The sequence below is a fragment of the Chroicocephalus ridibundus genome, chromosome 6 (assembly GCF_963924245.1).
Source record: "Chroicocephalus ridibundus chromosome 6, bChrRid1.1, whole genome shotgun sequence".
Classification (NCBI taxonomy): Eukaryota; Metazoa; Chordata; class Aves; order Charadriiformes; family Laridae; genus Chroicocephalus; species Chroicocephalus ridibundus.
Window position 1 is genome coordinate 25,973,589 of NC_086289.1, and position 14,502 is coordinate 25,988,090.

Genomic DNA, 14,502 nt, shown 5'->3' on the forward strand with positions numbered 1-14,502 from the left:
CTTCTGAGCAATGATCTTCGAACTACTACACTGTGAATCACGGGCTTGTGGAACATATTGCCCTTGCTGCAGAAGACAAACTGTGTGTAGATAGCCTGTAGATAGCATTTGGAAAAGTAAATTTCATTAAGCCTTTTATCTTTGAAATAAGAAAATAACAGACAATTTAAAATTTAAAATATCTAATACTGTCATCTGACAGGAAATAACACTAAACTAGCAGAACGCGATGATCTTCAGCATTCAGATTTGAATCAGAAAGTGATAACGCGTTTTTCTCATCTGTGATTCATGAGTAGGGTTTAGTCCACTACTTCTATATTAATAAAATTATATAAAAGAAAATAATGACTTAACACGGATTAATATTGTTGAATTATTATTATTCAATAAATAAATACTTTAGCAAATCATTTTAAAGATATTTTGTACCTCTTTTTCTATATACATACATTTCTGTGTATATGTTTCAAATTACCTGCAGATCAGAAAGAATACTGTATGTGTGGGTATTATTCCACTTTCTAACCTTTCTTACAGCTGTTTTATTACAAAACCCCACTACTGGGAGAAGAGATTCATTCTTAATGTAGCAGTTGATCCATTGTACGTTTGTATTGTAGCCCATATGAAGAATTTGCTTTCCAGAGATATCAACAGAGATCATAAACTGGAATTTTTCTATGAAAATTAAGCAATAAAACCCCCTGAATTACTAAGTGGATCGAACAATGAACTATAACCTTTTCTCAAAGTGAGCTGGCACAGGCCAGCACAGTGTAATTATTTCCTTCTTACAGAATTCCTGTGCAATTAATAGGATAAAAGCATGACTGCAGATCTCACAATGGAGTTAGGATTTTGGGTTCAGTTTGTGATCTTTTCCTTGGAAAAGAAGTGAAAGGAGCATGCATCCTTACTATGAGAATAGGGATAGTAAGGGAAAACATCTCCCACATCTTATACTTTCTGAAAGGTCAGGAAGAATTGTGCTTTTCCAAATCTTTACTAGGTCTTTGAGGAATAAAAGACGAAATAATGCTGCCACAGAACAGCAAAGTGGTGAAAGAAAAGACAGGATGGTGAACAATTCTAACTGACTGAATCCTTGGCTTGTCTTCTTGATTAGTATTTTTTCTAAGTTAGAATTTTCTACTCTTGTTATCACATTCACTTCTCTGGCTTCAGGCTGCACTGTCCCTGACATATAATATGACCACTTAGATGTGAAAATGTTTGAAAAAAAGGCTCTGTTGAAGAAAGAAATTGCAGAAATAGAGGGGCATGTTGTCAAAAAACTGAAAGTTAATAAAAGCTAGCAATGACTGAAAATATTGTGAGGCTTATATGATGAATTCCAAGTAAAACTTTCTGAACAGTCATGTTCCACATACTTCTTATTGCCTCACTATTAGCTACGTGATATACCTTTGCACAAGAAAGCAGTGGTGCCCACAACATTTCGCTCTTTTTTGTGGTGATGCCAGTGGCCATCAGAAGAATTGACCCTAGTTTTTCCAAGATTCTGGAAGTGCCCTACATTGGTACCTACAGGTACATTGATTTAGATAATAATGTGAGTACGTAAACAGGTCTCAGTATAACAATTTGTAACCATATTAAATTACTCCCATTTATAATGTGGAAATGCTAAATATTTTATACATAGAGATTTTAATTAGAGAAGGTACAGAGTTTAAGTGTGCTTGCTTAGGCTTTCTGAATTTGTCACGTCTGCAAAATATGGACAAGAACTATCCAAAAAAGTATTTTCTGAGTTTATTGCAAAGTCCTAGACTGCATTAGAATAAAATTTTATCAGTGTAGACTGATATTATTCATCTGTTGATGGAAAACATGAGGAATATAGCAGGGAATAAAAATATGAAATACAGATACATAAATATGAAATACGAATAAAATATCAAATAATAGAGCACTGTGATTTTTTCCTAAAAGCAAAAAGCTTCATTCTGAGTTTAGGTGAAGGTCAGACTTGGTTCCTTTAAGGAAATCTGTTTGCTCATTTCTAATATTACGTGTGGTTTACAACAGATGATTCCCAGTACTATGGAACTTTATTCCCTGGGGAGCTCAGAAAGCCTATACTCAGATTTTAAAAAGACTACGTCCCTGCTACATCTAGCAGAGCTTAAGGTCCCTCTGAAAAAGTGTATCTCTCACAGAGAAAGACTGGTCTGAAAACCTAACCGATATGAAGCAAGGGAGGATGAAAAGGAGTATGACCAAGGCGTTTGCTTCAAAAGTGTACTATGGCTGCAAACCAAAAACCCTGATGTGGACATAACTGAAGGCCACCATCTGTAGTTTCTGGCGTGCACTTATGTTTTGATTCACAAGACAACTCATGTGAAAAAGAGATGATGACCTCTCTTCACACAAGTAGAGTTCACGTGATGAGTACAATGGCTTTCGTACAGTTCTATCAGTGTCCCCCAGCACTCATACTCAGAGCATTGCTCGTGGCTACAGGAAATTAAAAGCTTAAAATACGGTTGATGCTGTCTAACATGAATGGTGAGCATAGGGACTGACACAATGAATTTGGGTCTGGGTTTCAGGAGGGAGGTAAAACATTTTTTGGAAAATATTACCCTTAAAGCCTGACATGAGACTGTTTGCTCTTAAAATTGTGGACTAATGGTAGTCCTAGATATCTCAGTTGTTTTAAGGTCTCTGTGTCCAACCAAAAAGTAACCTAGTTTAGGCTCTGAAATTCTTTTGACATCTAAGAGAAAAGCATCTTCTCCTGATTACCTGTGGAAAAGGGACTATACTTTCATATTCTTTCACAGTAAGTCTGATGGAAGGGAAAGAAAAAGGTTTTGTTTGCTTACTGCGCTCATGAGAGAGTCCAGCACACTGACAGCAAATGCAGTTCCACATGCAAAGGGCTGCGTGAGATACAGTTCTGTGTCTGGATCATCATCGTCATCTTGGTCCAAGAACTGAACATTTGAATCATTTACTGAAAATAATAATAATAATAATAATAATACAATCATAAGGTGCTTCTGGGCCACCAGCATGAGAACTTACACATTACACAGTCAGAAAGAAAAAGAAACAGCATATGTCTGGAAACACAGACTTGTGTCTTTGACGTCACTGAAAATGAAATCAAGATGGATGTGAAAATGTGCATTTAAAAAATCTGTCGATGATTTTCTTGCTCGTAAGAGGTGACTCTCTTGCTCTTGAGAGGTGACTATCCCTTTGCTGTAAAAGTAGCTTTGTGGAACGAAATGCCTGCACTCAAAATGAGGTGATGTTCTTTTATGTATTGAGACAACCTTGGCATTGGTCAGGTACAGTGGCTAAGGCTGTATGCGTGTACAGTGAAATGTTATCCCAAGATACCAAGACAGAACCCCGTTGTAAAATAAAGGCTGTCCATAAAACTCTGATATAGCCCACAGGCATCTGTTAGATGTGCTGCTGTGATTCTTACTGGAGTGGTGTTAATGCACTTATGGCTCAAAAGAGGATAAACTGTCCCTTTAACATGCATCTATCTGAATGAATGAGCAATACTCCAGCTATTCTCTTGCAGCACTGCCTTTTGTTCAAATATTTGTCTCCATAACTTCACTTCCTAAGCCACAAATCCTACATTAGCCAGTGTGAAAAAGAATCTACATCAGGCTGTTTTAAAGAAAAAGCCCAAATAAAGTAATTGTCATTTAGACTTTCTCTGGCATTTCATTGTCACAGTTTAGCTCTCTGCCTCCACCTCATTCCACTAAAAATAGTTGTTTCCTTGAGATCAGTGTATCAAGTGGATCATATTTCGTGCAATATTTCATTTCCATATTAGTCCTCCTCAGGCATGAAAGCACAGACTGCTTAGCTATGCCACCGAAATACCCTTTAACTTACTAAATGACAAATTAATTTCAGTTCCCATGCAAGGAAGGGAAATTAAAAACTTCTTCAGCATTTGAAACAGCACACATTGACTACGTGTCTATTCCCTATGCGAACACATCTCCCGAGACAACCCAGCGAGCTTTGAAAGCAACACGAGAGCTGCTGTTAACTTGATCCAGTTTCAGCTCTGGACTTCTTAGGTTGGAAATTCTTGTGCCTGCTATTTGGATCTTTTCCACCCACTCCTTTCCCAACCTGTATATGCTACTGGGCTTGCCATGCTTAGCTTACAAAACATGAATAACTGTAGATGAAGCCTCACAATTGCTGTCCTCCACTTAGAGCCCTGTTGAGCCAGTACTTGGCCATGATGATTCAGTCAGGACCTGAGCTGAAGTAGGATTTAAAATTCCTGCCTTCCCTGACATAACCATGAAAACATAACACCTCAGTGTTTTAAAAGGAGAAGTGTTCTGCCCTGGGAGTCAGAAGAATTTCATCTTAGCAAACAACAATATCCACAACACTCCTTTCTTTGTACAATGGCTATCAATTTATTCTCCAGATTCCTGAGCAAAATAGTATTTGAAAGGCTGACATATCGTTTCAAAATGTACTTTTTGAAGAGCTTGTGCCTTAGTTTAATTTGCTAGTTGAGAGTAGGCACTATTGAGAGTGGCATTCTTTTTCCACTTACATCTGGCAGACTAATACCTGACTTTGACACCAGCTTGCTAGCCGTGCGTGGTGTCAGTTTCCAAGGTACTACAAATCTAACGTGAATTCTGCAAGTGCGGTTTTATCCTCAATATTTTTATCTTCCCGGTGTGCTTAAATCCTTAGCACACTAGGATTTCTGCGAAAGGTCTCCAGGCTAGGGGAGGTAGGATCGAATGTGCGGTGCTACGCCATAGGAAACGCTCATCAAACGCTGCTCACAAAAGCTGGTGAGAGCTCTTTATATGGAGAGGAAGCAATGCAGGAGCTTGGCTGCTTTCTTACAGCTCCAGAACCTGAGCTTCTGAGAAAAGGCCTACCGCCCCAAAATAAACAAACAAATAGCTTAAGGGAAAGTATGATGCTGGGGTTTCTTTTCTGATATCTTTCACTTCTTCTTGGACTTCCTGTGAGGGCTGCTAAGGCATGTCCACCAAATTGACAATAGGCTGAAATAACAAAAAGGGAAAGAGAGAGAGAAAAGGAGAGAAAAATTGGTGGGGGGGAGGAAGGGCCCGGGAGGTGGGGACCCAGGCCAAAGAAAATGAATTGGTGAGAAGGTGCTATGAAAACAGCCGGCAGGTCAGACGAGTGTGATCAAAGGTTTACTGATGCTGCGTGAAAAAAAAAATCATTAAGAAAGGCCAGAACAAGACAGTCAATTTCAACCAGAACCACAAATAAAACACATTCAAAGCAGTGCCATGAGGGTAGCCCCTCTGATACAGCCAGATAAATAAAGAAAAAGCTGATGACAGTAAGAACAACAACAACAGAAAATAAGACAGTGATGTGAAGGAAAAAGGCACTTCTTACCCAGTTCAGTTATCATTAGAATGTGGGTTCCACTGTTTTTTTCCTGACTGATTGAAACCAAAGGCAGAAGTTTGCCAGGCTTAGCTAATAAGTAAAGTATTTAGGGGGAAAAGAAAGTACAGAAAGAGAATAAAGTAAGGGAAAAAGACAGGTAAGGCTCTAAAAAATAAAACTGAAAAGGAAAATAAAAGGACAAAGGACCACAAATCAAGTTTGTATTTGCCATGAAAAAAACAGAACAGCTTCTGCACTTCACATCACACCACTTGACAACATAAATACCCACAGCTAGAGTGGAAATCAGAGCCTGGTTACCTACCATCATCGCATTCTCAGGAGTAAAATGTCTCATACTATTATACAGAGTTTGGTTACACATGATTAAACAGTTCTGGACCATGAAGAAATAAACAAATGGCCTCTTACTATTGATTAAATGCACAGGAAATGTCTGCTCATACTTAGAGTGGTTTTTTGATTTTCTAACCTTAGCCCAAAGACCCCTGCTTATTTGTTACACTATGTAGAAAACATCTTGTCTGATAGAGTGTTTATTTAAGAAAATGGAGAAAACCCAAAGGGAAGAGAGAAATAAATTTCAGTTATTCAAATAAAGTGAAACAACTGTTACTAATCTTTCTTTAGAGGGAGTAATTCAAAACAGTTATCAGAAGAGAAAAGATAGCAGCAGATACAGTACAAATAATTTTCCTGAGACTGCATAACAAGGGGAGTTGCAAAAAGATATGGGAATGCACATGAAAGGATAAATGGAAGCCTTTCTTACCTAGCTCTGTTATAATAGGGATGTTGGCTCCTGTTGTAATGGATGGTTGACGTAACAAGCCGTGGACTGGACTGTTGTCTGGAGATGACCTATCCATCCCAGGGGGTGTAAAGCCTAAACCAAAACAAAACAAGAGAAAGTTTACACAGGACAAGCTATATTAAAAAAAAATCCCTACCAACAGGAAATTCCCTATCTATAATTATTTTTTTTCCAGAAAAATATGTTAAGAAAAATTATCATTTAAAAAAAAAAAAGACTTATTTTCAACAATTATTTCTTAAAAGCATAATCCTTCACAAATATACAGGTCATTTCTACTATAAGATATTTGGTAGCTAATGGAGAAACTGAAATTTATTTTGTTATCCTTGGTAGCCTTTGCATCAAAACATGCAAAATGGAAAGAGTAATGTTTACTTAAATATAAACTAAAAAATAAAGACTTCAGTGTTAGAGAGGCTTAATTTTGTCCTATTAGTATTTCAAATAATCCTGAAACAAACACTTTGCCTTAAACCCCAATTAACATTTTAAAGAGTATTGTTTGTAAACAGTAATACCATCACAAGGAACAAATTGCTTCCATTAGCAGGTTTTAGGTTTGATCAACATGCAGGATTTAAAATTTTCTAAATGTTTTCCAGGAGCAATACAACATACACAAAGTGCTTTTTTTTTTTTTTTTCTTTTTAGGTGTACCTTTCATAATATGTACTTTTACGAGTATTACAATTATACTGTGGTGGAAGGGCCCATTCTAACAAAAAAAAAAAGATAGGATGGAAGGAAAAAGAAACAGTTTTTCAAATGGTATGTAAGAGGAATGCTTGAAAAGAAACTAGAAAGAATTTTATACCTTTGGGGATGTAAAGGAAACAAAGGTGGGAAAGGAAACATATTGGCAGGCACTCAAATAAAAAGAAAGATCTAGAGAGCAGCAAGATTCACCTCTAAAAAAGATTGTGTTTTCAGCCTGATTCTCTACACAGTATGAAATGGAGTTCTTGACACTGAGCATTTTATAATCTTTTTTTTTTTTTTTTAAATAAAAAAATACCCAGGCAAAGCCTTTTGGAGTTTGATTGTAAGTACTGAAAAATAGACAGTTACACAAAAGTCCATGCAACAGCTGGACTGGAAATTCACTGTTGAAACAATGCATTCCATCTCCCCTGTCCACCAAAGCTGTGGAAAGCACGGGAATGTTCCTTTGGTGTCATTATTGCAGAAGTGACGGTGAAGCCAAAGTTTGAGTTTAGGATTTCATGTAGACCAATGTCAAGGCCGCATTTTTAAGCAAGTGTTTGTTTGCTAGGAATAGGATTGAGCCAAGCTCACTTTAAAGCACACACTTCTGAGAAAACATTCATATTTTTTGGCACATTATGGCTGAGTTCTTTGATTTCACACCTGACATCCAGGGACAGACTTTTGACCTTCTGTCATTACTGGTCTGAATTAGTTTTGAATTCCCCATATACTGATTCTAAATTCATCACAGCCAAATTAATTCATAAAGTAATTTCATTATCTTGCAGTGTGTAAACTTTCAGTGCCTTAAATTCATTGATACGTTCATCTGCTACTGAATTCAGAAGATGATATGATATTATCTACTATACCTTTCTTCAGTTTGGGGACTAATTTACAAACCAGAAAATCTGTAAACTAAACTGTAGTTGTTAACATGTGGTACTGGTTTTATATTGTCTTTCTGAGGGATTTATGGTTCTTTTCCAGTGATAATTACCATCACTCTTAAACTGTCCCTAAACCAGACAAACTATAAGGACCACTGGATCTGGACTTCTTGATTTAATGGGATTCAGGTTTTGATATTAAGTTCATTTCTCCCTGTTTTTTTTTTCTATATCTCATATAGAATATATAGGTAATAACACTAGAATCACTGAGAAAATAGTGATTCTTTTATCACTTATTCAGCTTATTCAGCTCTCCAGGAGGTACCAGTATGAATTTCCTTATGACTATGACATGAAAGTTAGACACAACATAAGGATTGTAAGGACAGGATAAGTAAAAAGGGAGTGAAAAGTCTGTGAAGAAATTCCTTATGAGAAAAGAAGTAGATGTAGTATCTTCAACAGGCTGGCAAGACAAAATCCTTGCCATAGGCAAGCCTAAGACAGCAAAGCAATCCTATTTCATATTACCAGCGCATACAAAATCTTTAGAAAGCAGATTTTTTAGAGACAATTGGAAATGCTGGCAACGTTAACAGTCGGTCATTTAATACTACTCATTGTGCTGAAACTAATTCAGTAAGACCGGCATGGTGACAGTGAGTTGTGTTCCCAACTGGTATTGGTTTGCAGATGTTTCCTCGTGTCTGGCACTGTGACTGATAGCCGTATTGGCTCTTTGAATGCTTACTGCTGCATGGCAGAGCCTGGGACTTCTCAGACTCACAAAGTGAGTCTAATGGAGTTCCTTCAGGCACCACCTCATGAGTTAGAGGTAACCCTGACACTCTCACAACAGCAGGGAAATCAAAGTGGGACTCCAAAGGGAGGGAATGCTATCTGAGGACAGGTGAGTATTAGTGTGACACCTCCTTCTGCAGCAGGCTCCAGTGTTTAAGTTTCACATTCTGTTACGCTACAGGAAAGGCAAGACATGGCTTTTGTCACACTACATTAAAAAAAGCTCAAGTAGCTGTAGACTCCTTGAGCTGATAAAGTGGCAGGCCCAGTTGGGTCCTCTGCAGAATTACAAGTCAAAATGGCAACAGCAAGACCCTCGCTTACCTGAGAGCAGAGAAAACTAATCTTCTTCCCATGTACCCTAGGGGTTCTACTGCTGGGAGCATCCCTAGAGGCCCTCGTTCTCCCTTTTTCCTGAAGCCTTTTCTCTCCCCTTCTCAGGATGCACTCCCTAAAACATCTTTCAGTGAATCAGGCTCTTCAGAAGGTAAGAGCACACCAGTATTTCCCTACCAGCTAAAAGCAAATTAAAGAAAGTTGGCATAACTGCATCTAAATGTGTGAGTCCTTCTTGCCCTCTCTCTACTGCAAAGTGCACACACACAGAGGCACGCACACACCCCTGTGCGCATCGAAGGCCATTTGTAGTCACCTCTTTAACCCTTCAAATATTTGTCTTCCTCGGATGGTGTTAGGAGATTGAAGCAAATGTGTCATTTCTGTTAGACGCAGACTGGCAGGAGCTCTGTAATTGCACACTGCACACACAGTGCATTCAGTCTGAAATGCAGGAAGCATGTAAAAGGGATTTTGTTTTCTCCTTGAATGAAAAATAGACTCCTGCCTTAATATTTTTTATCCTAGGGTCTTGGAAGATGTGACAAATATCTGCTACCTTAATTTAATTTCCCCGTCTGTCCTTAATTCAAACACTTCTAAAAAACCACTTTCCAAAAATATAACAATCTTGGAATATTTTCAGGAAAGGAAAATTGGAGTACTTGGGTTTTTTGTGTGCCTATGTTTGGAGTCACAAGGCATCATACACCTTCAGGCCACATTCCTGCTCCCAAGTAACAACGTAAATTCTATAGATAGGCTCTATCTTTTTAACTCCAGAAGAGAGAAAAAAAAAAAAGTGCAGGAAAACTAACCTGCTTTATCATAACTTTCATTTAAAGGCATGAAAAACTACAAGTGACAGCTGTGCAGATTCAGTGAATGTGACATTTCTGAATTTCTTCAACTTGACAAGTAAACACCTTAAATCGGTAATGCTATATGCATAATACATGACCTGTATTTTGACATCCATCATCAAATGCTGACTTGAGAAAATACAGGTTTGTACGTCAACGAATAGCACCCATAAAGAAGGGAGAAATTCAGGTCACAGGGTATTAGGAAAACTCTATTTCATTACAGAAGCTGAAACAAGCTAAGGCATCAGATTTAAGATCCATTTTCAGCCTTGAAAAGATTCAATTCCTCTGCACAGAGCATTCATTTAGAAATGACATGCTTTCCTCACAGCCCCTTTTCATTTTCCTTTTCATATTCCATTTTCTCCTTCAGTCCCCAAACCTTGTTCCATTAACGCTCATAAAAATCGTAAAACAGGGCTGATAGTTGTGATCTTCTTATAACCACAGTGTCTCCTTGTTCAACAAACAACCGAGGGAGCTGTGGCTACAATTGCTTAACAGCATCAACCTCTAGAAGTAAAATTCACATGTCCTGCGCAAGCCTGAGCACAGTCCCTGCGTAAGGAAATACAGCCACAGCGGGGGCTTCTGGAGAAGGGAATTCTCTTTGCCAACAGTTAGGAGGTAAGGTGCAGCACAATCATATCGGTTCCTGCATCCATTGCATCCGATGCTGAATTGCTGTACTGGGTGAGTGACTGCCTTTGCCTCACTTGATTTTTGGGGGTTTTTTTTGTGTTTTGTTTGGGTGGGGTTTTTTATTGTTTGGTTTTGTTTGTGTTTTTTTTTTTCCTTCACTCATTAAACTCTCTTTACATCAACCCATGAGGGTTTTTTCTCACTTTTGTCCTTCTGCTTCTCTCCCCCATCCCACTGGGGGGAAGTGAGCCAGAGACTGGGTAGGGGCTTAGTTGCCAGAGAGGTCAACCCACCACCTTTGGCTATCGTGATAACCACCACAACATCAAACTGAGGAAGTGGCTTGGACTTCAACAGGACATAGCAAGACTCTGTCCCTCTGTGAAACAAGGTGCTACCAGACGGTGGATTAAATATATCATACTTCAGAGGAACACAGGCCCTTGGCTCCTCATGTGCTTCAAATCAGTGAGGACTGGAAGTTGGGAGTTAGTCCTTCCCTCCCTCTTTGAGAGGCACAGAATCCTGTACCCTAACTCAGTTACCTGCCCTGAAGGAGTTTGAGCATCCTGCAGTTCTCTGCAGAAGGCAGCGGGTTCAACATCTTAATTCTGTGCAAAGAAATATTTTCCATCTCCCTCTGGGACACTACTGCTCACAAAAGTAGGTGAAACAACCGAACAATTGCATTAGAGGCAAGATCCTACCTCTTTAAGATGTTCTTATCTTTGTGGAAGGAGAACCTCAAGGGAACCTCCTCCCCACAAGGAGGCAAGCTCTTTTTCCCAAGACTTACTGGGGATTACCAAGAGTTACTGAGCCGTCCTGCTCAGAGCTCAGCAGGGCCAGTTGGCTACAAGCCCTCCTTGTCTCTTACAAAATCCCACCTACAAACTGATGAGCAATACTGGGCTTCCGTGAGACCTGTGACTCCTGAGCCAGACTGAGACATGGTCCTCTCAGGAACTCAGGGGGACACTAACTGTGGCTCAGCAGTAACATACAGGTATTCTGGGAGCCACAGTGGCACTCTGGTGAAGTTCAAAATTAAGGAATGCTAGCATGGCTTAACAGTGACTTCTGCCTACTGAAAGCACCAGCAATAATTATAGTTTGTCCTGCTTACGTGTTGTTTGGAGCAACCGGCCTGATGGCCAAGTGATCTGCCGGTTGTGCTGGCCATAAATCACTGGCTTTTGCTCCTGTGCAGTTCACTGGACTGAGTAATTTCCCCATGAAATGCAGGAAGGTTTGCTCTACATAGCAGTAAATATATCCTTTTGGTTTGCTGAGGGGCTGGGTATAGGTTTACTGGGGTTTTAATGGAGAAACAAATTTGTCTCCTGGATGTGCACTGCTTCTGTTCCACTGACTTCACTGAGACCCAGATGGGCATATTCTCAAACCAGAATTTTCTGTAACATTTATAAAGTGCCTTCTGTTCTAAAGGATTATAATGGATCCTTTATGATCCTCTTCCCCTTTCCTGCTGCGCCTTTCCTCCTCGCCTCCCTTCCCTTTCAGTATGTTTAGTATGTTTCACTAAACTGGAACTCCATGCAGGCAGAACGCAGTTTCCCAAACTGAAAATCCACTTGGCAGACCCAAAGGTTGTGGCCTTGTCATTAAAGTGCCATGTAAATTGATAGTGTCCTTTAAATAATGCCATTCTAGGGAAAGGTGCTGCGGGATTCACTGGGTAATGCATGTACTAAAGTCCTCAAAAATATAATTTTAAAAGCATACATACTATTAACTAGCTCTGGCTCATCTAAGAAGCATGAAACAGCAATCATATTTTGAGTGTATATGAATAACACACAGGTGGTGAACTGCCAAACACGCCCCCGACAAGTTATCATGCAGAATTATGGGATAAGGGTTTTCATTAAGCAGAGCCAGACAAAAAGAAATAATTCTCTTACAAAAGGACCTCACAGCTATATCCCTTTGCTACTGTTTGCTGACAATGTCCATTAATATTCCAGTGAATTCAATCGAATGATAGACTATACCTGTTATTCTCCAAAGTACAGCCACTTGGGTATACCTGGAAAGTTCAGCAGCAGTCATGCAGCTAAAGAGCTGCTGACATTCATGGGAATCTGTTACAGCCGTTCAATTTAGAAACAATTCTAGCTTCAATGTCCCATGTGGTCTGAGACAGAGAGTAGTAGTTTGGCCTCAGAACCTGGAAATCCTAAATTCCGGTTTCAGTTCTGACTTTTAATGTAATTTGTGCCTGAAAATCTAATAAATTTTTGGAGATTATCTTTAAAGCTCTGTAAAAGGAGAGCAATGTGACTGCATAAGCTCCCAGCTCTCTCAGAGACTGCAGCATCCTCAGAGATGACCTGGGCCCAGACATAGGCCAAGTTAAATCTACAGAGTGTGGAGGGTGAAGAAGGATAGCTTTCTCAATTGTAACAACTCTCCAATGCTTTGGGACTGGAACAACCCCTGGAGCACCAAACGCTGAGAGACACTTAAAGAGAACAAGCTGCCATTTTCCTCCCAAGGAAGTGCTCTTCTCTACCGCCTGCTCATTCCCATGCTGTTGAATTACAGAAACCTACAGTGAAAACATCCAAATGAAAGCTCTAATGAAAGCACAGTGTGATCAATGCTAGTTTCTGCTCCCCAAAGTGTGAGAACTGTTCCTGGGGGGGGAGGTTAGTGGTCCCATGTGCTGAAAGCGTAAAGGATTTATAGGTCTACTGTTCTTGTGCTGCTCTAGCAAGGCAAGATTAATCTGTAAAAAACAAAGATCAAGGTTTGGTGTTTCATGATCTTGAGGTCTACCTTTGAATGATACCACATTGTTTTCATTTTCATTGTTAACAGCACAATATGTTAGAAATCGCATTATATTTTAAGGATAGTGCAGAATCATGTATAACTTAGAGGGGTTTATTCACAGGTACTCGTACGAGTCTTTCCCCAGTTTAAGCGTGTCCTGGTTTGAGGTACCATGACAAAGTGTCATTTTGAGTTTCACTATCAAACACGTACAAAAAAAATCAAGTCCATCTGAAACTGCCTGTTGGTTTTTTTTTCCCAAAATCTCATGTGGTAGTTACCCAAACCATAGCTCTGCTGAGGTTCACCACAAGCTTACACAACCCAAAGCTACCAAAACAAACACGCTTTATTTACTGCTGCTTTGCAGAGCGCAGCCTTGATGTTCTCTCCTTGCCGTTTTGCTCACTTTAAGTGAGATAATACATAGTTGCTAGCCATAGCACTTCCATCATGTCTGCTAGAATAGAACCTTTATTTCTCTATACAGTAAATATTTCTGGCCAGTATTAGTCTGACGAGAACTTCTCACTCTCAGTGGAATCAAGAACAATTTTACTGAATTTATTTTTATATTGGGTAAAGGGTAAACAAAATTAAATTTCCTTTTTGGAGTCTTCTTCCTTTTTTTTTTTTTTCAGTGCTATATAGCAATTTTGTAAAGCTCTAGAGCAAGTTTTTGTCTAGGCTACTGATTTCTTTTGCCTGACATATCCTATTTGGGGTGGTTTTCTTCAGCCAATAAAGCCAAGGTTGAACTAGAACTCCTGTTATGCAATGCAGCCATCTTGTTTTATACTCGTCTGTCTCGGGAACGCAAAATGTGCTCTAGGAGTACATCACTGACTACTTCTTCAGTCTCTAGTGCATAAGCAAGCAATGCCAAAAGTATAAAACTTAGGAAAATAATTTCTTATTTTTAAAGCACTGCGTAGCACAGAGAAGACTAAATCACAGAACTCTATGAGGACCATGACGACAGGCATAATGGTCACAGCCAAGCAAACCAGGATAATTGCTTCGAGCTTTTAGGCTATCAAGAAGGGAAATTAAATATTAAACTGAGACACTCTGCAGGTTCTCCATTTTGCAAGAAGAAGGGACAGGCCATCAGGAATTTATTGCCTGATAGTTAGCACCATCTTGTAGCTGTCTTTAAGCATCTATTTTCTAAGCCATCTCCAGAAACAGAGGAATGATT

The 14,502-nt window shown here is 39.2% G+C and overlaps 1 protein-coding gene across 36 annotated transcripts in view; it reads right to left on the reverse strand.

The window, feature by feature from the left end:
- The window catches only part of KCNMA1 (potassium calcium-activated channel subfamily M alpha 1), a 508,587-nt gene that overhangs the window by 24,058 nt on the left and 470,027 nt on the right, over nt 1-14,502 (reverse strand). For 20 of the 36 annotated variants that reach the window (XM_063339497.1, XM_063339528.1, XM_063339496.1 and 17 more), the window contains 2 exons: nt 6,212-6,325; nt 2,859-2,989 (listed from right to left, as the gene is read on the reverse strand). In XM_063339497.1, coding sequence (XP_063195567.1) covers nt 2,859-2,989; nt 6,212-6,325 — 245 coding nt within the window. Of the gene's footprint in view, nt 1-2,858; nt 2,990-5,424; nt 5,509-6,211; nt 6,326-14,502 lie in introns of all 36 variants that reach the window. The other 16 variants (XM_063339500.1, XM_063339499.1, XM_063339492.1 and 13 more) reach the window with 1 other exon arrangement.